This window comes from Oncorhynchus mykiss, chromosome 29 (assembly GCF_057628025.1).
Source record: "Oncorhynchus mykiss isolate SJ-2025 chromosome 29, ASM5762802v1, whole genome shotgun sequence".
Lineage (NCBI taxonomy): Eukaryota > Metazoa > Chordata > Actinopteri > Salmoniformes > Salmonidae > Oncorhynchus > Oncorhynchus mykiss.
In genome coordinates this window covers 11,924,936-11,950,512 of record NC_143050.1, presented here as the reverse complement: position 1 = coordinate 11,950,512, position 25,577 = coordinate 11,924,936, and the positions used below count along the sequence as shown (strand labels likewise).

Sequence of the window (25,577 nt, the reverse complement as noted above, 5' to 3'; positions counted from 1 at the left end):
CATTCAACCTTTACTAAAGAATATTCTAATAGCCGAGCTAGGTGTGAACCCCCCCCCCTCCTATCACATGGGGCGGCAGGGTAGCCTAGTGGTTAGAGCGTTGGACTAGTAAACCGGAAGGTTGCAAGTTCAAATCCCCGAGCTGCCAAGGTACAAATCTGTCGTTCTGCCCCTGAACAGGTAGTTAACCCACTGTTCTTAGGCCGTCATTGAAAATATGAATTTGTTCTTTAACTGACTTGCCTAGGTTAAAAAAAAGAAACATACCAGATTTGCCCTAGCGACCAAGGGGTAGCTTGCTACAATGTAATAAAGTAATGACTTTTCAAATAAGTTACCTTACACGTTATGTTGGCTGACAATTTGTTAGCTACGCTGTCCTTACGAACCACATAGCATATTATTACAGCAGTATGTACCGGTATGTTAGCTAGCTACTTACCGTTAGTAGTTACAGCTGAAATTTACATACACTAGGTTGGAGTCATTAAAACTTGTATTTCAACCACTCCACAAATTTATTTTTAACAAACAAATAGTTTTGGCAAGTCGGATAGGACACCTACTTTGTGCATGACACAAGTAATTTTTCCAACAATTGTTTACAGACAGATTATTTCAAATCAAATCAAATATATGTATATAGCCCTTCTTACATCAGCTGATATCCCAGCCTAAAACCCCAAACAACAAGCAATGCAGATGTAGAAGCACGGTGGCTAGGAAAAACTCCCTAGAAAGGCCAAAACCTAGGAAGAAAAGTAGAGAGGAACCAGGCTTTGAGGGGTGGCCAGTCCTCTTCTGGCTGTGCCGGGTGGAGATTATAACAAAACATGGCCAAGATGTTAAAATGTTCAGAAATGACCAGCATGGTCAAACAGTAATAATCACAGTAGATGTCAAGGGTGCAACAAGTCAGCACCTCAAGAGTAAATGTCAGTTGTCTTTTCATAGCCGATCATTGAGAGTATCTCTACCACTCCTGCTGTCTCTAGAGAGTTGAAAACAGCATGTCTGGGACAGGTAGCACGTGAACAGGATTCCATAGCCGCAGGCAGAAAAGTTGAAACTGGAGCAGCAGCACGGCCAGGTGGCCTGGGGACAGCAAGGAGTTATCATGCCAGGTAGTCCTGAAGCATGGTCCTAGGGCTCTGGTCCTCCGAGAGAGAAAGAAAGAGAAAAAGAGAGAATTAGAGAGAGCATACGTAAATTCACACAGGACACCGGATAAGACAGGAGAAATACTCCAGATATAACAGACTGACCCAAGCCCCCCGACACATAAACTACTGCAGCAGAAATACTGGAGGCTGAGACAGGAGGGGTCAGGAGACACAGTGGCCCCATTGTATTTCACTTATAATTCAGTGCATCACAAGTCCAGTGGGTCAGGAGTTTACATACATTAAGTTGACTGTGCCTTTAAACAGCTTGTAAAATTCCAGAAAATTATGTCATGGCTTTAGAAGCTTCTGATAGGCTAATTGACATAATTTGAGTCAATTGGAGGTGTACCTGTGGATGAATTGAAGGCCTACCTTCAAACTCAATGCCTCTTTGCTTGTCATCATGGTAAAATCAAAAGAAATCAGCCAAGACCTCAGAAAAAAAATTGTTGACCTTCACAAGTCTGGTTCATCCTTGGGAGACATTTCCAAATGCCTGAAGGTACCACGTTCACCTGTACAAACAATAGTACACAAGTATAAACACCATGGGACCAAGCAGCCGTCCTACCGCTCAGGAAGGAGATATGTTCTGTGTCCTAGAGATGAACGTACTTTGGTGTGAAAAGTACAAATAAATCCCAGAACAACAGCAAAACCTCGTGAAGAACTTGTGAAGATGCTGGAGGAAACCTGCACAAAGTATCTATATCCACAGTAAAAATGAGTCCTATATCGACATAACCTGAAATTTTAGCAAGGAAGAAGCCACTGCTCCAAAACCACCATAAAAAGCCAGACAACGGTTTACAACTGCACATCTGGAAAAAGATTGTACTTTTTGGAGGAATGTACTCTGGTCTGATGAAACAAAAATATAACTGTTTGACCATAATGACCATCGTTATGTTTGACGGAAAAAGGAGGATGCTTGCAAGCCGAAGAACACCATCCCAACCGTGAAGCATGGGGGTGGCAGCATCATGTTGTGGGGGTGCTTTGCTGCAGGAGGGACTGGTGCACTTCAAAAAATAGATTGCATTATGTGAAATTATGTGGATATATTGAAGCAACATCTCAAAACATCAGTCAGGAAGTTAAAGTTTGGTCGCAAATGGGTCTTCCAAATGGACAATGACCCCAAGCATACTTCCAAAGTTGTGGCAAAATGGCTTAAGGACAACAAAGTCAAGGTATTGGAGTGGCCATTACAAAGCCCTGACCTCAATCCCGTAGAACTACAAACCTGACTTAGTTACACCAGCTCTGTCAGGAGGAATGGGCCAAAATTCATCCAACTTATTGTGGGAAGCTTGTGGAAGGCTTTGACCCAAGTTAAACAATTTAAAGGCAATGCTACCAAATACTAATTGAGTGTATGTAAACTCCTGACCCACTGGGAATCTGATGAAAGAAACAGAAGCTGAATTAAATCATTCTCTCTACTATTCTGACATTTCACATTCTTAAAATAAGGTGGTGATCCTAACTGACCTAAGACAGGGAATTTTTACTAGGATTAAATGTCAGGAATTGTGAAAAACTGTGTTTAAATGTATTTGGCTAAGGTGTATGTAAACTTCCAACTTCAACTGTATACATCAAACTTGCCAGTATATTAACTATAGGCTATCTAACTACCCAACGTTTATTGACTTGATTATTCTCATCATTCTTAGCTTAGCTAAATGGTATAGTCGTTGTGCTTTCTCAATGGACATCCGGGTGCTTTCGTAAATTCACTCTGGCTATCTGTAGGCTGGACACAGAGCGAGTCAAAATTCACCAAAGGATGAAAAATCTGCTTAAAACTTAAGAATGCTGGTTAACTGGACCACTAGCGTGAGCCCAATGCAGATTAATGGAATCGAACGTTCGCAGAGCTTGTTTTGACTGGAGTGATGCTTAAAATTCCGTAAAAAATGTATCCCTTTTTATTTTACCATTACAATCTGTTTATCGGACGAAACTGGAATAAAACAACTTGTGTAGAAAGTAAACATCCGCACCTCGATGGTGTCATCTGTGCTTATGTCTACTTAATGAAAAAAATTATGGTCCAGCGATCGATGACAAAAGAGCTCACTGCCCAGACTTACATAATTACAAAGAGGAGATTCTCCTGATTTAAAATGGTGCCCGTGTAACAGTTTTGCTTCCGTCCCTCTCCTCGCCCCTACCTGGGCTCGAACCAGGGACTCTGCACACAGAGACAACAGCCACCCTCGAAGCATCGTTACCCATCGCTACACAAAAGCCACGGCCTTTGCAGAGCAAGTTGAACAACTACTTCAAGGTCTCAGAGCTAGTGACGTCACCTATTGAAATGCTATTACCATGCACCCCGCTAACTAGCTAGCCATTTCACACTGGTTACACCCCACTAGCTAGCTAGCCATTTCACACCGGTTACACCCCACTAACTAGCTAGCCATTTCACACCGGTTACACCCCGCTAACTAGCTAGCCATTTCACACCGGTTACACCCCACTAACTAGTTAGCCATTTCACACCGGATACACCCCACTAACTAGCTACCCATTTCACACCAGTTACACCCTGCTAAATAGCTAGCCATTTCACACCGGTTACACCCCGCTAACTAGCTAGCCATTTCACACCGGTTACACCCCGCTAACTAGCTATCCATTTCACACCGGTTTACACCCCACTAACTAGTTAGCCATTTCACACCGGATACACCCCACTAACTAGCTACCCATTTCACACCAGTTACACCCTGCTAAATAGCTAGCCATTTCACACCGGTTACACCCCGCTAACTAGCTAGCCATTTCACACCGGTTACACCCCGCTAACTAGCTAGCCATTTCACACCGGTTACACCCCGCTAACTAGCTATCCATTTCACACCGGTTACACCCGACTTGAAAAAAACAAGATATACACAGTATGATATTTGGCGAAATAGACCAGCATTCCTCTCCATAGGAAAACAATGGGGGGTTCTCAACGTTCCAAGGGCAAAAAGTATTTTGGGGCAAGCATTTGAAGACAACCGAGCTAGCTGCACAGGCTTACATAGTTAGAAAGAGGAGCTTCTCATGATTAAAATGGTATCCGACTTGAAAAATATTAAAATATACACATTGCAAGATATTTGACGAAATAGACAGACATGCCTATATTTCTTCCATAGGAAACAATGGGAAGACCGCAGAGTTCCAATATTATTTTTGTTGTTTACATTTTAACTATAAAACAATGTGAGCAGGTCTCATTGCCAACAATAGCGAGGCTGGCATTATGACGTTGAACAATAAGCTGGGAATAGAATGTTTGGAAGGCAAGTATGTGCTCAATACAACTAATAGGAGCTGGCAGGGTGAAAAATGCACTAAAATAAGGCCTGTTCTTTTGCGATTACTTCAATACCAATAAGCTGGGAAATATGGGAAATATGGTCATATTCTGAAACTGGGCTCCAAGGCGGATGCATTGAACTAGTTTTTATCAGAAAAGAATGCTGTTAAAAATGTAATGTGCCCAGCCTACTATCTACCCAGATTTCAGAGCACTCATCTGAGTGTACCAGAGCGGAGAGTGCTCAACACCCATTGAAAATGGCCAGTGTCAATAAACTTTGGGAAAAAAGCATGAATAAATTGTTTCCAGCAGCACATTTACAGTCAAATTACTATGGGAACAAATATTACTGATTTACAGAAATATTGGAACAAAGTTGTCTAATGAAGGCAAACAATTTAGAATCCTCCAACCCTGTAGCCTACTCCCGACAATCACGTTGTACAGCTCCATATTTCCATTCCATCCTAACGGAAACCCTCAGGGTTTTGTTTTTCTCTGAATGGAAACACCATAAAATGAATAAATTGAATTAAGCCAAATTTCTTCAAATCAATCCCATATACTATGTCATTACAATAAAGTTTTATATTCTCTGGTAATGCCAATACAGAATACTATCAAATCCTTCTCAAAGATGCCCTCTGGTGGTCAAACTAGCAATAACTTGCAGTAAAAGAAGAAATGTCTGAGAATGAAATGACTTGCCACAGAATGCGGAGCAGCACTCAGGGTGTGCCGCGGTATGACACAACTTTTAAAGGAGGAACCACTGTACATTCCTTTCACATTTCCATAAACTTCAAAGTGTTTATTTTCAAATGGTACCAAGAAAATACATATCCTTGCGTCAGGCCCTGAGCTACAGGCAGTTAGATTTGGGCATGTCATTTTAGGCGAACATTTAAAAAAAGGGGCCGATCCTTAAGAGTTTAACAGGTCAAAGAATAGTTTAGGATATATTGTGTTCAAATATTCAGTTAATTTAGACTGGGAGGAGAAGTTCCTGAGGAAACTGCAATGAAGGGACATATTCTCACTGTTTCCTATCTGATTTCCTATACCAGCATTGACACTTCTCTATATGTTTCTTTAAAATGGGATGAATTTAAGTAGAGAAAGAATTGAATCAGTTGATGATTGTTTAACCCTGTGATTTATGTTCAGATAAAATAATTGTATCTGACTGCAAAACGTTTCCTGGTTGCTGTTTATGTTCACTACATCACCAACAAGCCTACAGTCGTGGCCAAAAGTTTGAGAATGACACAAATATATATTTTCACAAAGTTTGCTGCTTCAGTGTCTTTAGATATTTTTGTCAGATGTTACTATGGGATACTGAAGTATAATTACAAGCATTTCATAAGTGTCAAAGGCTTTTATTGACAATTACATGAAGTTGATGCAAAGAGTCAATATATGCAGTTTTTCAAGACCTCTGCAATCCGCCCTGGCATGCTGTCAATTAACTTCTGAGCCACAACCTGACTGATGGGAGCCCATTCTTGCATTATCAATGCTTGGAGCTTGTCAGAATTTGTGGGGTTTTGTATATCCACCCATCTCTTGAGGATTGACCACAAGTTCTCAATGGGATTGAGGTTTGGGGAGTTTCCTGGCCATGGACCCAAAATATCCAGGAACAGTTTGGTGACAAACAATGCCTTTTCCAACGTGATGGAGCACCTTTCCATAAGGCAAAAATGATAACTAAGTGGCTCGGGGAACAAAATATCGATATTTTGGGTCCATGGTCCAAAACCCCACACATGAATTGTCTCAGGATGCTTTACTGTGGGCATGATACAGGACTGATGGTAGCGCTCACCTTGTCTTCTCCGGACAAGCTTTTTCCCAGATGCCCCAAACAATCAGAAAAGGGATTCATCAGAGAAAATTACTTTATCCCAGTCCTCAGCAGTCCAATCCCTGTACCTTTTGCAGAATATCAGTCTGTCCCTGATGTTTTTCCTGGAGAGAAGTGGCTTCTTTGCTGCCCTTCTTGACACCAGGCCATCCTCCAAAAGTCTTCGCCTCACTGTGCGTGCAGATGCACTCATACCTGCCTGCTGCCATTGTGGTGGTGCCCCGATCCCGCAGCTGAATTAACTTTAGGAGACGGTCCTGGCGTTTGCTGGACTTTCTTGGGCGCCCTGAAGCCTTCTTCACAATAATTGAACCGCTCTCCTTGAAGTTCTTGATGATCCGATAAACGGTTGATTTAGGTGCAATCTTACTGGCAGCGATATCCTTGCCTGTGAAGCCCTTTTTGTGCAAAGCAATGATGACGGCACGTCATTGAAACATTCAGTACATCAGAGGGCAGAATTATTTCAAGCCTTGTCAATGAAACAGTAATCATTAGTCTATGTAATGTATTATATTGTTCATTTCAGACATCAAGAACAAACTTCGGAGTGACAGCATTTTGATGGGCATGGATATTGTGGAAATGGTGGAAGTGGGTGTTGGGTGGTCCTTTGCAAGGGGTGATGTAAGTTTCCTTCAGATAGATGACACAGACACAGGACTCTTGGTATTAAAGTATTCCAGATAGATGACACAGACACAGGAATCTTGGTATTAAAGTCGTTAGTAATAAAATGCAATTGCAGACAGAGATTCACATACATAATACCTCAGTAGTCTATAGTATAGATCTGTGTGGCGAAACAGGAGACATCACTCCTTATACTAGTTGGTGTGGACAACCTACTGTCAACCATACCTTAACATTGATACATTGGATTAGGTACAAAGTATCTAAGATGAGAAAAACATGTCTAGACTGTGGTTTCTCACTCTGCTATTAGCCATCAACCACACCTGTGTAGTCTCAGACGCTTTGCTGCTTTCGGAACATCTCGGCCTTGAGGCTACGTGACTATCAATAGATGTAGGCAGTTCTCAGCCTGAGAAGTAAAGCAGTACATCTCCAATACCAAGTACTTTTCTATCATTGCACATTGCAAGCATACGAAGGTTATAACCTGATTACAGTAATCATGGTGTTGGTATTTTTCTACATTGTGATTAACAGGTCACAGAGGAGTTTATGACATATATTCAGTTCATTTAGACTGCGAGGAGAAATTCCTGAGGAGAATCTGCAATGAAGGGTTAAATTCTCAATGTTTCTTATGCCCATATTAAAACTTCTCTTTACGTTTCTTTAAAATGGGACAAAAAATGAGATGAATTTAAGTGGAGAAAGATTTGAGTCAGTAGTTGATTTTTTAACCCTGTTAAATATGTTTAAATAAAATGATTGTATCTGACTGCAAAACATTTTCTGGTTGCTGTTGTGCATTTCCTGTTTATGTTCACTACATCACCAACAAGCCTACAGTCAGTGATCGGGACATTCTAACTGAAACATACAGTATATCATAGTGTAGAATTATTTCAAGTCTTGTCAATGAAACAGTAATCATTAGTCTATTTAGTCTATTGTATAGTTCATTTCAGTACATCAATCCAACCTTACAATTATTTATTTCACAATCAAGGGTTTTTCAGCATATAGTTTCAATCTATTGATGTGTACTATGAGGCCCAGTCCCTTTATCATTGCCCCTCAGAACAGGCTTCGGGGTCTAGGGGGGATGTTGCCCCTAGTTACTGATCAACAACCTGTCACGAGAACAACCTGTCACGAGATTTTCCACCCCAATGATGATAATGATGGTAACTAAACGATACTTTAAGCTTTGACCAATTCCCGAGGTTTGTAAGACTCTGGGTTTAATAATAATTACGCAAAGACTAAGATTCTGCAAAAGGTTAGTTGTAGTTTATCCAGAGAGCGCTGAAGTCAAACAATGCATACACAGTCATTTTATAACTCTTACCCCCACCTGCCTGGCAGTTTCTCCCCGTGCCTGTCCTCCCTAGATTGGAGGTGCCTTGGAAAGGCCCTCTGTCCTGTTATCAGTTGTCAGAGTTACAACCAGGTCATGTGTAGTTCAATTGTCCTTTGTTTTCTCAACCATCCATTTCTTTAACTTGTCTCACACATACATTATTGGATTATAGTCTTATAATTCTAATACATTTCACATCGTCTTATAATTAGAATACATTTCACATAGTCTTATACGTTTCAGGGGGGAATTCTTTAGTCATTACTTTAAACATATAAATTACTTTATCACAAACTTCGGAGTGAACAAATCAGCTGAGCGAGACACAGTCAGGGAGATAGCATTTTGATGGGCATGGATATCGTGTAAATGGTGGAGGTCGTGGGCATCGCCATGGGAGTCCTAGGATTAATACTGGCCGTCGTGATCTGTGCTCTCCCCACCTGAATAGAGACAACCTTCATAGCAACTAACTTTACCAACACAGGTGTGGTCTTGTACGGCCTGTGGATGAGCTGTGTGACCCAAGGCATGGGAGAGACACAGTGTGAGGTGTACAACTCCATTGGGTGGTATTTGCCCGATGTTCTGCAGGCCGGCAGAGCCATGATCCTCACTGCCATCATCCTGGGGGTTCTGGGGGTCGTGGTCTCCATGGTCGGTGCCAAGTGAGCCAACTGCGTCAAAGACGAAACGTCTCAGGACAAGTTGATACATTTTGCTGAAATACAATTCATCTTGGCCGGAATTATCATCCTCATCCCTGTTTTCTTGCTAGCAATATCAATCATCGACCATTCCACGCAGATAGAAAAAAAGACAGAATTGGGGGCCTCGCTGTACTTCGGCTGGGTGGCGGCCGCCCTGCTCCTGATTGGAGGGTCATACTGTGCATCACTGTGGGAATCTTTGGATGTTTAGTCTACCTAGTGGCCTGGTATATCTCTGTAGGGAATTATCCCGAATCCCAAAATATGGACATATGGATGGTTCTGATGACTATCACCTCCATCTCCTCCTTCCTGGGAGATCTAGGAGTGATGGGGTCCATATTTGGGACCAGGTGCTGTAACTGCATCAAGAGTAACAGGACAAGGGTCAAGGCCAGGTTTATCGTTGCAATATTCTTCATCCTGGCCGTTATACTGCAGCTCACCACTGAATTTGAGGTTTTCCATTACTTGATAATGGATGTCCACATGCAGCTCACATATCTTGTCTGGTTTATCCGATACGACCTAGCTGGTCCGCCTCCATGCTCCTGATAGGAGGGACCAGACAGGGCTGCTGCATTTTCAAGAGGAACTAGCCAGACTACTAGCCTTTGGTCGCCTTTCCTTCCAGTTCTCTGCTGCCAATGACTGGAATGAACTGCAAAAGTCACTGAAGCTGGAGACTCATATCTCCCTCACTAGCTTTAAGCACCAGCTGTCAGAGCAGCTCACAGATCACTGTACCTGTACATAGCCCATCTGTAAACAGCCCATCTATCTACCTCATCCCCATGCTGTGTTTATTTATTTATCTTGCTCCTTTGCACCCCAGTATCTCTACATGCACATCATCTTCTGCACATCTACCATTCCTGTGTTTAATTGCTACGTTGTAATTTCTTCGCCACCATGGCCTATTTATTGCCTTAACTCCCTTATCTTACCTCATTTGCACTTTTTTTCTTATTTTTTTCTACTGTATTATTGACTGTATGTTTTGTTTATTCCATGTGTAACTCTGTGTTGTTGTATGTGTCCAATTGATATGCTTTATCTTGGCCAGGTCACAGTTGCAAATGAGAACTTGTTCTCAACTAGCCCACCTGGTTAAATAAAGGTGAAATAAAAAAAAATAACAACAAGACCAGAATGAGGTCAATGTCCTTCCAGGATACCCGGGCCAGGTCGATTAGAAAGGCCTACTCGCTGAAGTGTTTTAGGGAGCGTTTGACCGTGATGAGCGGTGGTCGGTTGACTGCAGATCATTACGGATGCAGGCAATGAGGCAGTGATTGCTGAGATCCTGGTTGAAGACAGCAGAGGTGTATTTGGAGGGCAGGTTGGTAAGGATGATATCTATGAGGTGTCCGTGTTTACGGATTTGGGGTTGTACCTGGTAGGTTCATTGATAATTTGAAAGAGATTGAAGGCATCAAGCTTAGATTGTAGGATGGCCGGGGTGTTAAGCATGTCCCAGTTTAGGTCACCTAACAGCACGAGCTCAGAAGAAAGATAGGGGGCAATCAATTCACATATGGTATCCAGGGCACAGCTGGGGGCAGCGGGTGGTCTGTAGCAAGCGGCAATGGTGAGAGACTTGTTTCTGGAAAGGTGGATTTTTAAAAGTAGGAGCTCAAATTGTTTGGGCACAGACCTGGATAGTAAGACAGAACTCTGCAGGCTATCTCTGCAGTAGATTGCAACTCCGCCCCCTTTGGCAGTTCTATCTTGTCGGAAAATGGACATTTCTAAGCCAGGATTCAGACACAGCTAGGACATCTGGGTTGACAGAGTGTGCTAAGGCAACGAATAAAACAAACTTAGGGAGGAGGCTTCATATGTTAACATACATGAAACCAAGTCTTTTACGGTTACATAAGTCAACAAATGAGAGCGCCTGGGGAATGGGAGTGAAGCTAGGCACTGCAGGGTCTGGATTAACCTCCACATCACCAGAGGAACAGAGTAGGAGTAGGATAAGTTTTGGCTAAAGGCAATAAGAACTGGTTGTCTAGTACGTTTGGAACAGAGAGTAAAAGGAGCAGGTTTCTTGGCACAGAAAAATAGATTCAAGGCATAATGTACAGACAAAGGTATGGTAGTATTAGAATACATTAGAGGTAAACCCATGCACTGAGTGACGATGAGAGATATAATGTCCCTAAAAACATAATTTAAACCAGGTGAGGTCACTGCATGTGTGGGAGGTGGAACTAAAGGGTTAACTAAGGCGTATTGAGCAGGGCTAGAGGCCCTATAGTGAAATAAGGCAATAATTACTAACCAAGACAGAAATGGACAAGGCATATTGACATTAGGGAGAGGCATGCGTAGCCGAGTGATCATAGCGGTACAGTGAGTGGCTCGGGCCGGAGACACGGCGATTCAGGTAGCTAGCGGGCCGGGGCAAGCAAGCTAGCAGAAGGGCCTTAGAGGGACGTCGCGATGGAAAAAGTCTGTTGTAGCCCCCTCGTGCTGTTACATCTGCAGACCAGTTGTCGTGGATCAGCAGGGCTCTGTGTGGTAGAAGGGTCCAAGCCAATTGGCAGAATAGGTATAGTGGCCAAAGAATTTGTCCGATGGGCCTCTTAAGCTAACAGTCTGATATGCTCTAGACAGCTAGCGGGCCACGGCTGGCAGGCTAGCAGATGGGCAGTCAGGGGACGTCGCGATGAAGGAGCCAGTTGATAAACCCCCTCGGGCGAATTACGTCGGTAGTCCAGTCGTGATGGGTCGGCGGGGTCCAGGCCGATTGGCAAAATAGGTATTGTAGCCCAAGGAGTGGCTGATGGACCTCTTCGGCTAGCTGGGAGATAGCAAGGCTAGCGAGGCTAGCTCCAGGACAATTGGTTCTTGCTTCTGGACAGAGACGTTAGACAGGAGTGGCCACTCAGAAAGCAGCTAACTAGCTGCGATGATCCAGGTGAAAAGGTTCAGAGCTTGCGGTAGGAATCTGGAGATATGGAGAAAAATAAATCCAATTTGCTCTGGGTTGAGTCGCGCTGTGCAGACTGGCGAGAGTTGTCCGGGATAATAGTAGCTGATGACCGCTAGCAGTGGCTAGCTGGCTACTAGCTAGTTAGCTGGATAGCTTCTGTTGGGGTTCCGGTTCAGAAGTAAAGAAATAGCAGATCCATACCACATTGGTTGGGGCGGATTGCAGGAGAGTATGTTGAAGTTGAGATTCAGAAAAATATAAATAAATATATGCGAAGAAGAAAGATCTAAAAAGATATATACATGGGACACGACAAGACGAGAACAAAAATACGTCTGACTGCTACACCATCTTGGATCAATTTTAAAGAAACATAAAGAGAAGTATCAATAGGACGTCAGAGAGGAAACAGTCAGAATATGTCCCTTCATTGCAGTCTCCTCAGGAACTCCCAGTCTAAATGAACTGAATATTTGAACACAATATGTCATAAACTCCTCTTTGACCTGTTAAAGACAAGATGGAACAATAACTATGTTGCTTTCACACCTATCTGGTCCCTTCCAATATTATAACATTGAACAGATAGGATGGAGACCATTTTTCATCGTAGAATCATACAATTATTGGATTCCTATAGTTTTTGTAACAAGAAGGTAGTTTTTGTCAAGGCTAGCTACTTCCTCTTCGAGGTGCTGCAGCAGAGTATGGTCCCTCCTATCAGGAGCATGGAGGCAGACCATCTTTTGAATTCAGCAGAAAATACAAAACCTCCCACATGTATTCAGGAAAATTATGCTTCAAGTAATAGGTCAAGAAGACAGTGGTAAACTGCAGGTTTACATCCCGGATGAAGAATATTCCAGTGATAAACCTGGATTTGACCCTGGTCCTGTTACTCTTGATGCAGGTACAACACTTGGACCCAAAGTTTGATACTTCTGTTTATGTTTCTATAAAACGGGATGAATTTAACAAGGCATTTCTGGTGTGGTTGAAAAACAAGTTGTAATGACTCCAACCTAAGTGAATGTAAACTTCTGACTTCAATTGTATATCAACAAATTGGTGAGGGCACTAGAACAATCTGCTTTACCTGGCCTCACCCTCGAATCTGAAGTCAAATGTCTACTGTTTGCTGATGATCTGGTGCCTACAGCAGCACCTAGATCTTCTGCACAGATTCTGTCAGACTGGGCTCTGACAGTAAATCTCAGTGAGACAAAGAAATAGTGTTCCAAAAAAGGTCTAGTTGCCAGGACCACAAATATAAAATCTATCAAGACACTGTTGCCCTAGATTACACAACATTTTTTACATTCCTTGGCCTAAACATCAGCGCCGCATTTTACCTCCACAAAGCGGTGACTTGGCCTTCTTTGCTATCAAAAAGGAACATCAAATTAAACATTCCAATTACGATCTGGCTAAAAATACTTGAATCAGTTGTAGAACACATGCCCTTTCTGTTTCTGAGGCCTTGGGTCCACTCACCAACCAATAATTCCCAAAATGGGACAAACACCAAATTGAGACTGCATGCAGAATTATGCAAAAATATTCTTGCAAAAAATTCTAAAACCACCTTAAAGGAAGCAATTCCCAAACTTCCATAACAAAGCCATGACGTATAGAGAGATAAACCTGGAGAAGAGCCCCCTAAGCAAGCTAATCCTGTTCAAAAACACAGACACCACAGATCCCTAGGACAGCAACATAATTAGACCCAACCAAATCATGGGAAAACAAAAATATATTTACTTTACACACTGAAAATAATTTACAAAACAACAAAGCAAACAGAAAGTGCACAGTGTCAGATTACTAGGCCACTGTGACCAAAATTAAGGAAATCTTTGACTCTGTAGAGACTCAGTGAGCATAGCCTTGCTATTGAGAAAGCTGTTGGCTCTCAAGAGAAGGCAGGCTATGTGCACACTGCCCACAAAATGAGGTGGAAACTGAGCTGCATTTCCTAACATGCCAAATCTATGACCGTATTAGAGACACATATTTCCATCAGATTACACAGACCCACAAAGAATTAGAAAATAAATCAAATTTTGATAAACTCACATATCTATTTGGTGAAAAACCACAGTATGCAGTCACAGAAGGAAGATGTGTGACCTGTTGCCACAAGAACAGGGCAACTAGTGAAGAACAAACACCAATGTAAAAACAACCTATATGTATGTTTATTTATTTAGCATGTTGTACTTTAACTATTTGCGCATCATCACAACTCTGTATATAGACATAATATGACATTTATTATTTTTGAACTTTTGTGAGTGTAATGGTTACTCTTCATTTTTTATTGTTCATTTCACTTTTGTTTATTATCTATTTCACTTGCTTTGGTAATTTAAACATATATTTCCCATGCCAATAAAGCCCTTAAATTGAATTTACATTGGAGGGAGAGGGAGAGAAAGAGAGAGAGAGAGGAACAAATATGTGAAGAGAATGGAATAGAGAGAGAGAAGAGTGAGAGGGATACATATGTGAAGAGAATGGAATAGAGAGAGAGAGAGAGAGAGAGAGAGAGTGAGGGACAAGTATGTGGAGAGAATGGAATAGAGAGAGAAGAGGCATACTTGGAGAATAATCACTCTTCAATGTCCCATGTCTTTCTGTGTGTGTTCTTAGGCCAAACTGTGGCTAGAGACTCTTAGATCAGAACAGAGGAGTTCACAGAGAGCTAGCAATCAGCAAGTGGGAAGTTGGTGGGGGAGTTAAGGTTATGGTTAGTTTTTTAAATTGTATTTTTTAATTTCACCTTTATTTAACCAGATAGGCTAGACCTGGCCAAGCTAAAGCAAAGCTGTGCGACACAAACAACACAAAGTTACACATGGAATAAAGAAGCGTACATTTAATAACACAATATAAATAAAATATAGTCTATATACAGTGTGTGCAAATGGCGTGAGGAGGTAAGGCAATAAATAGGCCATAGAAGAGATGTAATTACATTTTAGCAGATTAACACTGGAGTGATAGATAAGCAGATGATGATATGCAAGTAGAGATACTGGTGTGCAAAAGAGCAGAAAAGTAAATTAAAACAATATGGGGATGAGGTAGGTAGATTGGGTGGGCTATTTACAGATGAACTATGTACAGCTGCAGCGATCGGTTAGCTGCTCAGATAGCTGATGTTTAAAGTTAGTGGGTTGGGGAAAATAGGATTTCAAATCAAATCAAATGGCATTGGTCACATACATATGGTTAGCAGATGTTAATGTGAGTGTAGCGAAATGCTTGTGCTTGTAGTTCCGACCATGCATATCTAACAAGTAATCTAACAATTTCACAACAACTACAAATGTAAAGGAATGAATGAGATTATATGGATGAGCGATGGCCAAACGGCATAGGCAATGCCATAAAGTACAGTATATACAAACGAGATGAGTAAGTTTTATTTTACCTTTATTTAACTTGGCAAGTCAGTTATGAACAAATTATTATTTTCAATGACGGCCTAGGAACAGTGGGTCATGCCTGTTCAGGGGCAGAACGACAGATTTGTACCTTGTCAGCTTGGGGATTTGAACTTGCAACCTTCCGGTTACTAGTCCAACGCTCTAACCACTAGGCTACCCTGCCGCCCCTAATGTAGGGTATGTAAACATTATATAAAGTGGTATTGTTTAAAGTGACTAGTGATACATTTATTACATCCATTTTTTTATTATTAAAGTGGCTAGAGATTTGAGTCAGTGTGTTGGCAGAAGCAACTCAATGTTAGTGGTGGCTGTTTAACAGTCTGATGGCCTTGAGATAGAAACTGTTTTTCAGTCTCTCGGTCCCGACTTTGATGCACCTGTACTGACCTCGCCTTCTGGATGATAGCGGGGTGAACAGGCAGTGGCTCGGGTGGTTGTTGACCTTGATGATATTTTTGGCCTTCTGTGATCGGGTAGCATAGGTGTCTTGGAGGGCAGGCAGTTTGGCCCCGGTGATGCGTTGTGCAGACCTCACTACCCTCTGGAGAATCTTGCGGTTGTGTGCGGAGCAGTTGCCGAATCAAGCGGTGATACAGCCCGACAGGGTGCTCTCGATTGTGCATCTGTAGAAGTTTGTGAGTTTATTTGGTGACATGCCAAATGTTTTCAGCCTCCTGAGGTTGAAGAGGCAATGCTGCGCCTTCTTCACTACGCTGTCTGTGTGGGTGGACCATTTCAGTTTGTCTGTGATGTGTACGCCGATGAACTTAAAGCTGTCAACCTTCTCCACTACTGTCCCGTCGATGTGGATAGGGGGGGGGGGGGGGGGGGGGCTGGGGATGGGGGGGGGGGGGGGTGTTCCCTCTGCTGTTTCCTGAAGTCCACGATCATCTCCATTATTTTGTTGACGTTGAGTGTGAGGTTGTTTTCCTGACACCACACTCCGAGGGCCCTCACCTCCTCCCTGTAGGCCGTCTCGTCGTGTTTGGTAATCAAGCCTACCACTGTCGTGTCGTCTGCAAACTTGATGATTGAGTTGGATGCGTGCATGGCCACGCAGTCATGGGTGAACAGGGAGTATAGGAGAGGGCAGAGAACGCACCCTTGTGGGGCCCCAGTATTGAGGATCAGCGGGGTGGAGATGTTGTTTCTTCCCTCACCACCTGGGGGTGGCCCTTCAGAAAGTCCAGGACGCAGTTGCACAGGGCGGGGTCGAGACCTATTGGGGCGGTAGGCAAAGTGGGTCTAGGGTGTCAGGTGTGGAGTGGGTGGGTCTAGGGTGTCAGGTAGGGTGGAGATGATATGATCCTTGACTAGTCTCTCAAAGCACTTCATGATGATGGAAATGACTGCTACGGGGTGATTTAGCTCAGTTACCTTAGCTTTCTTGGGAACAGGAACAATGGTGGCCCTCTTGACGCATGTGGGAACAGCAGACTGTGATAGGGATTGATTGAATATGTCCGTAAACACTCCAGCCAGCTGGTCTGCGCATGCTCTGAGGACGCGGCTAGGGATGCCTTCGGGGCCGGCAGCCTTGTGAGGGTTAACTCGTTTAAATGTTTTACTCACGTTGGCTGCAGTGAAGGAGAGACCGCAGGTTTTAGTAGCTGGCCGTGTCGGTGGCACTGTATTGTCCTCAAAGTGAGCAAAGAAGTTGTTTAGTTTGTCTGGGAGCAAGACAATGGGATCCGCGACGGGGCTGGTTTTCTTTTTGTACTCCATGATTGACTGTAGACCCTGCCACATTCCTCTCGTGTCTGAACCATTGAATTGCGACTCTACTTTTTCTCTATTGTCGTGTCTTTGGCTGTGCCGGATTAAGTGATATGACATGCTATTCTGTAAAATAATTTCTCTGTAATTAATATTCCCTGATTAAGCTAATCAGGTTAATGTAATTAACTAGAAAGTCGGAGCACCACGAAATAATGTTTATTGATCTGTTATCTTCTGAATAAACTCTTAACCTCTTTGCGCACGGAACCCGCTAGCGGGCTGAAATTCCACCAGCATACGGTGATCGCTAATAGTCATATTAAACATTCATGAAAATACAAGTGTCTCACATGTATCGAAAGCCTAGTATCTTGCTAATCCAACTGCGTTGTCAGATTTAAAAAATGATTTACTGCGAAAGAATACGATGCGATTATCTGAGCATAGAGCCGCATAAAAAACAACACTTTTAACCAGCACAGGCGTAACATAATCACAAACTGCATTAAAATAAATTGTTTACCTTTGACGATCTTCGTCTGTTTGCAATTCCAATGCTCATTCTTACACAATGAATGATCTTTTGTTTGATAAAATCAGTTTTTATAGCCTAACACGAAACATTTTGTGAACCGCTTGTGTCGTGAATTCCGTCTCATTCCATTTTCGACGACACATTCCAGGTAAATAACCCACACAGAACGTGACTTTTCCAGTCATGTTTGGTTTCACTGCAATCAACTGGTTTGTTTGTAACACAATCAAACATGATGGGCCATTTCGCGGGACATATTGACTGAAAGAAACCGATTTGAAGACAACAAGTCATGACATCATTGTGCACCAATGACTTGCCCGCTGTTTCGTTGATTGACTGTCTTTTGACCCAATGACCACTGATCATCTTGAAATCTAGCTGTGTAGATAGCCAATGAGCTGAGGTAAACGGCAATAGGCCATGTAGTAAGCTCCAGCGTAAAGTGAGTGATTCGCTATTGAAGTTTCATACCTGAAGGAGAAACACATATTACGCACTGCATTGTTTGGTAAACGCGCAGATTCAGCTGTTTATACAGTGCCTTGCGAAAGTATTCGGCCCCCTTGAACTTTGCGACCTTTTGCCACATTTCAGGCTTCAAACATAAAGATATAACACTGTATTTTTTTGTGAAGAATCAACAACAAGTGGGACACAATCATGAAGTGGAACGACATTTATTGGATATTTCAATCTTTTTTAACAAATCAAAAACTGAAAAGTTGGGCGTGCAAAATTATTCAGCCCCTTTACTTTCAGTGCAGCAAACTCTCTCCAGAAGTTCAGTGAGGATCTCTGAATGATCCAATGTTGACCTAAATGACTAATGGTGATAAATACAATCCACCTGTGTGTAATCAAGTCTCCGTATAAATACACCTGCACTGTGATAGTCTCAGAGGTCCGTTAAAAGCGCAGAGAGCATCATGAAGAACAAGGAAAACACCAGGCAGGTCCGAGATACTGTTGTGAAGAAGTTTAAAGCCGGATTTGGATACAAAAATATTTCCCAAGCTTTAAACATCCCAAGGAGCACTGTGCAAGCGATAATATTGAAATGGAAGGAGTATCAGACCACTGCAAATCTACCAAGACCTGGCCGTCCCTCTAAACTTTCAGCTCATACAAGGAGAAGACTGATCAGAGATGCAGCCAAGAGGCCCATGATCACTCTGGATGAACTGCAGAGATCTACAGCTGAGGTGGGAGACTCTGTCCATAGGGCAACAATCAGTCGTATATTGCACAAATCTGGCCTTTATGGAAGAGTGGCAAGAAGAAAGCCATTTCTTAAAGATATCCATAAAAAGTGTTGTTTAAAGTTTGCCACAAGCCACCTGGGAGACACACCAAACATGTGGAAGAAGGTGCTCTGGTCAGATGAAACCAAAATTGAACTTTTTGGCAACAATGCAAAACGTTATGTTTGGCGTAAAAGCAACACAGCTCATCACCCTGAACACACCATCCCCACTGTCAAACATGGTGGTGGCAGCATCATGGTTTGGGCCTGCTTTTCTTCAGCAGGGACAGGGAAGATGGTTAAAATTGATGGGAAGATGGATGGAGCCAAATACAGGACCATTCTCAGGTCAATCACCCTCGGTCTGGGGCTCCATGCAAGATCTCACCTCGTGGGGTATCAATGATCATGAGGAAGGTGAGGGATCAGCCCAGAACGACACGGCAGGACAAGGTCAATGACCTAAAGACAGCTGGGACCACAGTCTCAAAGAAAACCATTAGTAACACACTACGCTGTCATGGATTAAAATCCTGCAGTGCACGCAAGGTCCCCCTGCTCAAGCCAGCGCATTTCCAGGCCCGTCTGATGTTTGCCAATGACCATCTGGATGATCCAGAGGAGGAATGGGAGAAGGTCATGTGGTCTGATGAGACAAAAATAGAGCTTTTTGGTCTAAACTACACTCGCCGTGTTTGGAGGAAGAAGAAGGATGAGTACAGCCCCAAGAACACCATCCCAACCGTGAAGCATGGAGGTGGAAACATCATTCTTTGGGGATGCTTTTCTGCAAAGGGGACAGGATGGGGCCATGTATCGCGAGACTTGATTACACACAGGTGGATTGTATTTATCACCATTAGTCATTTAGGTCAACATTGGATCATTCAGAGATCCTCACTGAACTTCTGGAGAGAGTTTGCTGCACTGAAAGTAAAGGGGCTGAATAATTTTGCAAGCCCAACTTTTCAGTTTTTGATTTGTTAAAAAAGTTTGAAATATCCAATAAATGTCGTTCCACTTCATGATTGTGTCCCACTTGTTGTTGATTCTTCACAAAAAAATACAGTTTTATATCTTTATGTTTGAAGCCTGAAATGTGGCAAAAGGTTGCAAAGTTCAAGGGGGCCGAATACTTTCGCAAGGCACTGTAATAGAGACAGTAGATTTAGCTGAAATGTCATAATTCAAAAGAGACAGTAGATCTAGCTGGTCTGTCATATTATAATAGAGACAGTAGATTTAGCTGAAATGTCATAATTTAAAAGAGACAGTAGATCTAGCAGGTCATAATAATATTTTCAACCTTATGTTCCCTGTACTCTCTATATATATATCTGTTTATTATACCTGTTGATACAGGGCTCATATATGAAACTATTCTAACTGAACATTTTCTTTCACAGTGACACTGACTCCGAATGGGAGTCTTATCCGGTGTCCTGTGTGAATTTAATTCCCAGGTCTCTAAGCAGTCTGGTTGTAGATGTTGTCACAAAACCTCTGCAGCCCACCTCCACTGGTCAGACTTCTGTGTTCCAGTCAGGATGCCGTGCTTTGGCAGCTAGATCGGCATAGCGCAGATGTTTTCGCTCATAAGCCTCATCTACTGAGTCCTCCCAGGGTACTGTGAGCTCAATGATGAAGACCTTCTTGAGCGAACGGGACCAGAGCACCATGTCAGGTCTTATGTGGTGGTTGCGATCTCCGGAGGAAACACAAGTTGCCAATGTCAGCTAGCATTTTCCAGTCGCGGGCCAAGCGCAGCTGGTCTCGCTCTAATGGTGTAGAGCTGCTCTTCGGTGGTTTAGCCCCTTCGCGGACAAAGATCTTCCGTAAGGGGTGTGATGCTGCTGGGGGCGGTAGGGAGTTGGTGGCAGCTCGCTTGTCCTCCATGGCGGACGCAAGGTTTTTAAGGACTTGGTTGTGACGCCAAGTGTAGCGTCCTTGGGTGAGGCTTGTTTTACACCCTGTGAGAATGTGCCTGAGGTTGGCTGGCATGGAACAGAGGGCACAGTCCAGATTTTCACCATACCATTGGTGAAGATTAACTGGTGTTGGAAGGACATCATATGCTCTGATGGAAAAGCTCAACCGCCTCGCTTCCATGGCCACAGATCCTTCCAGCTGATCTTCCTCTTCTCCACACTGTCCCATCGAGTCCACTGTCCCTTTTTGGCTCACCTTGCAGCCTCCTCCTGATGGCATACTTCCTGCACTACCATCTTCCGCCGCTCTGGTGGAGTGGCCTTACTCCAAGCAGCACGGCTAGTTAGCCCAAGGCCTCCTCTCCCTTGCTGAACATGACCCACAATGTCAGCATGTCTGAGGGCTGCTGTTGCCTCCATTTGCGCCCAGTTTCCAAGGACGGCGCGTTGTTGCTCACCACTGGGTCTCGAGATTCATTCAGTGTCATCTGGAGCCTGGTTTTTACACACTTGAATTCCTCTGTTAGACTGGTGAGGGGCAGCTTGAGGACACCATCTCCATAGAGGCCTATGGTGGTAAGGCGTCGTGGAACTCCGAGCCACTTCTTTAAGTAGCCTGTGACTCCTCTTTCCATCTTCTCCACTGTTGAGATTGGAACCTCATACACTGCTAGGGGCCACAACACCCGGGCTAGGAGACCAAACTGCAGACACCAGGCCTGGGTGTTGTCGATCGACTGTAGGCTACTACTGATGTCTTTGCGTAGCTGTTGCACCTGGGCTTTGTCCTTCAGGCTTGCATCATACCACCTTCCAAGGCTTTTTACCGGCTGCTCAGACACTGTTGGGATTTGGTCATCTCCGATGAAGAATTTCAGGGCAGAGAGTACTCCCTTCACATTCGAGATGTTGCGTGACTTGGATGGTTTAATCTTCATACGGGCCCAGCTGATGTTCTCCTCAAGTTTTCTGAGCAGTCTCCTGGTGCATGGGACAGTGGTGGTCAATGTTGTAATGTCGTCCATGTAGGCTCTGAGTGGAGGGAGGCGGAAACCAGAGTCGACTCGCTGTCCACCAGCAACCCATTTTGAGGATCTGATGATAACCTCCATTGCCATTATGAATGCCAACGGAGAAATGGTACATCCCGCCATTATACCTACATTCAGGCACTGCCATGAGGTGGTGAACTCTGAGGTGGTGAAGCAGAACTGCAGATCCTGGAAGTACGACTTCACCAGGGTTGTGATGGTGTCCTTCTTCTCCACTGTGCCTCGAAGTTTCTCGAGGGTCAAGGTAAGGTCAGTGTTCACTGTTTCACACAACTTCTTGTCACTGGTGCCAAGCCACTTCACATACGGTCTGTGCCCTGGTAGTCTCCTCTCGACTGCAGGTCTGGGAGGCTGGGTGAGTTCCACTCCTGTTGTTGGTTCAACCTCAGTTGTTACTTCGGTACTTGAGTTTACGTCCTCCATGACAGTGGTACTGATGCACTGCAAACTATGGTTTGCGTCCAGTTGCTGTGCTTCATTCGACTGATTTGATCTGAAACATATATCATAATGTAGAATTATTTCAAGCCTTATCTATGAAACTGTTATCATTAGTCTTGTGGCCTACAGCAGATCATCCACCAGGGGGAAACTCGTCGAGGCCCGGTGACAGACTGAGTATACATCACGAGCCGATGGCTCCATCTGCTGGACATGTCAGGTCTCAACGGTCTCTCCGCCCAGGACTAATTGGGGCTGATTGGGGAGTTGGTGAAGTAAGGTGGGGAAGTAAGGTGACTTCCGTGTAGTTGGAGACGGTGCCCGAGCTAACACGAGGGAGTTGTAGTTCATGTGCCCGACAGGATACAGCAAGACCCGAAGCCCAAAAGACGGTATCCCGGAGAGGGTTTCATGGGGAGACCTATCCTTTTCTTTTGATTTATTATTTAATAAAGACCCTTGAAACTGAGCTAATAATACTCTGTCCATGTCTGATCTGTGTAAAAGTATTGACCAAACCCCCTGGTCTGCCACAGTGTATTTAGTCTATTGTATAGTTCCTTTCAGTCCATAAATCCAAACTCACAATTGTTTACTTCACAGTCAAGCGTTTTTCAGCATGTAGTTTCAATCTATTGATGTGTACTGTTAGGCCCAGTCCCTTTATCATTGCCCCTCAGAACAGGCTTTGGGGTATCGGGTAAAGTTGCCCATAGTTGCTGATCATGGGTCAGTTTAGCATTTTCCCCACTAATGGTTAAGGTTAGGATTGGGTTGAGGGAAGACTAAAACAGGTTTTAATACCTCTTCAGCCCAAACTCAGATTGGGAAACTTTAATTTTCATCACATCACAACAACATTGTTGTATAGTTATTATAATGATCCCTATTTGGTATTAATTTGTTTATTCTGGGTTGGATCTCAACATTCCATATTGTTACACAATGCTGTTTTATGAGTTTGAACTGAGTAGAGTTTTTTTTTTACCTATTCGGGTCGCTGCCACATCCTGCCCCACATTTTTATTAATAGGATTTACGTTTCCGTGACAACATATTTAAGTGACATCACAGAATTGAACAGTGATAGAGGTCGTCTGAGTGGAACAGCGCCGCATTCTTACAGGAGTCAGCAACGAACTTGAGTAAACACATTTGCTGAATGAGACGCAGTCAGGGAGACAGCATTTGATGGGAATGGATTTCGTGTTTACCGTGGAGGTCGTGGGCATCGCCCTGGGAGTCATAGGATTAATACTTACCATCGTGGTCTGTGCACTCCCTACCTGGATAGAGATAACCATCATAGAGGCTAATGTTACCACCACAGAGGTGGTAACGTACGGCCTGTGGATGAGCTGTGTGGCCCAAGACATGGGACAGACACAGTGTGAGGTGTACAACTCCATATTTGACCCTGCCAGAGCCATGTTCCCCACTGCCATCATCCTGGGGGTTCTGGGGGTCACAATCTCCATGGTCGGAGCCAAGTGCACCAACTGCATCAAAGATGAAACGTCTCAGACTAAGTTGATAATTATCGCTGGAATTGTTTTCATCCTGGCCGGAATTCTCATCCTCATCACTTTATTCATGGTAACAATAACCGTCCAAATCAACTACTTCATACAGTCCAAAGGAAACTTTGAGTTGGGGAACTCGCTGTACTTTGGCTGGGTGGCGGCCGCCCTGCTCCTCATTGCAGGGTTCATACTGTGCATCAATGTGGGAGTCTTTGGATGGATGATGGGAATCTTTGGATGGATAGTCTCCCTCGTGCCCTGTTGTATCTATGTATTGTTAAGATTGGACTTCTATAGGGACACATGGATGCTTCTGATGACAACCTCCATCTCCTCCATCCTGGGAGCTCTAGGAGTGATGGGGTCCATCTTTGGGACCAGGTGCTGTAACTGCATCAAGAGTAACAGGACAAGGGTCAAGGCCAGGTTCATTGTTGGAATATTCTTCATCCTGGCTGGTATCCTGCAATTCACCACTGTCTTCTTGAACTATTACTTGTCACCTAAATTTCCAGAATACTGGAGTAGGGGTTTGATATATTTTGCTGAACACAGTAGATGGGCCGCCTCCATGCTCCTGATAGGAGGAACCATACTCTGCTGCAGCACCTTGAAGAAGAAGCCAGACTCGACAACAACTAAATCAATCTCCCACTAACATCTCTGTCCAGAAGCTGTACTTTCTTGTTTTAAAAACCATAGGGATCCAATCATTCTGATTATATTATGAAAAATCTTCTCTATCCCTTCTGTTCAGTGTTAGAATATTGGAAGGGATCAGATTAGGTGTTCCACCTTGTCTTTAACCAGTCAAAGAGGACTTTTTTGACATGTTGTGTTCATATATTAAATTAATTTAGACTGTGAGGAGAAGTTCCTGAGGAGACTGCAATGAAGGGACGTATTCTCACTGTTTCTTCTCTGATTTCCTATACTCGTATTGATACTTCTCTTTCTGTTTCTTTAAAATGGGATGAATTTAAGTAGAATAAATTTAGATTTAGAATAGATTTAAATAAAAAGTTGATTGTTTAATGCTGTTAAAGTTGTTCAAATAAAAAAAACTATCTGACTACAAAGCATTTCCTGGTTGCTGCTGTGCATTTCCTGTTTATGCTCACCACGTTAACCACAATCCTACAGTCAGTGACTGGGACCTTCTGACTGAAACATATACAGTGGGGAGAACAAGTATTTGATACACTGCCGATTTTGCAGGTTTCCTACTTGCAAAGCATGTAGAGGTCTGTAATTTTTATCATAGGTACACTTCAACTGTGAGAGACGGAATCTAAAACAAAAATCCAGAAAATCACATTTATGATCTTTAATTAATTTTCATTTTATTGCATGACATAGGTATTTGATATATCAGAAAAGCAGAACTTAATATTTGGTACAGAAACCTTTGTTAGCAATTACAAAGATCATACGTTTCCTGTAGTTCTTGACCAGGTTTGCACACACTGCAGCAGAGATTTTGGCCCACTCCTCCATACAGACCTTCTCCAGATCCTTCAGGTTTCGGGGCTGTCGCTGGGCAATACGCATTTTTAGCTCCCTCCAAAGATTTTCTAGTGGGTTCAGGTCTGGAGACTGGCTAGGCCACTCCAGGACCTTGAGATGCTTCTTACGGAGCCACTCCTTAGTTGCCTTGGCTGTGTGTT

At 43.3% G+C, this 25,577-nt stretch overlaps 1 protein-coding gene and 1 pseudogene across 1 annotated transcript; both read left to right on the top strand.

The window, feature by feature from the left end:
- The first annotated feature begins 8,630 nt into the window (after positions 1–8,630).
- On the top strand, positions 8,631–9,281 carry LOC110509449 (claudin-4-like; annotated as a pseudogene).
- Positions 9,282–23,504: 14,223 nt separating this feature from the next.
- On the top strand, positions 23,505–24,990 carry LOC110509385 (claudin-4-like). Its single transcript, XM_021590282.3, has one exon. The coding sequence runs from the start codon at positions 23,579–23,581 to the stop codon at positions 24,566–24,568; it is 990 nt and encodes a 329-aa protein (XP_021445957.2). The 5' UTR covers positions 23,505–23,578; the 3' UTR covers positions 24,569–24,990.
- The last annotated feature ends 587 nt before the right edge of the window (positions 24,991–25,577 follow it).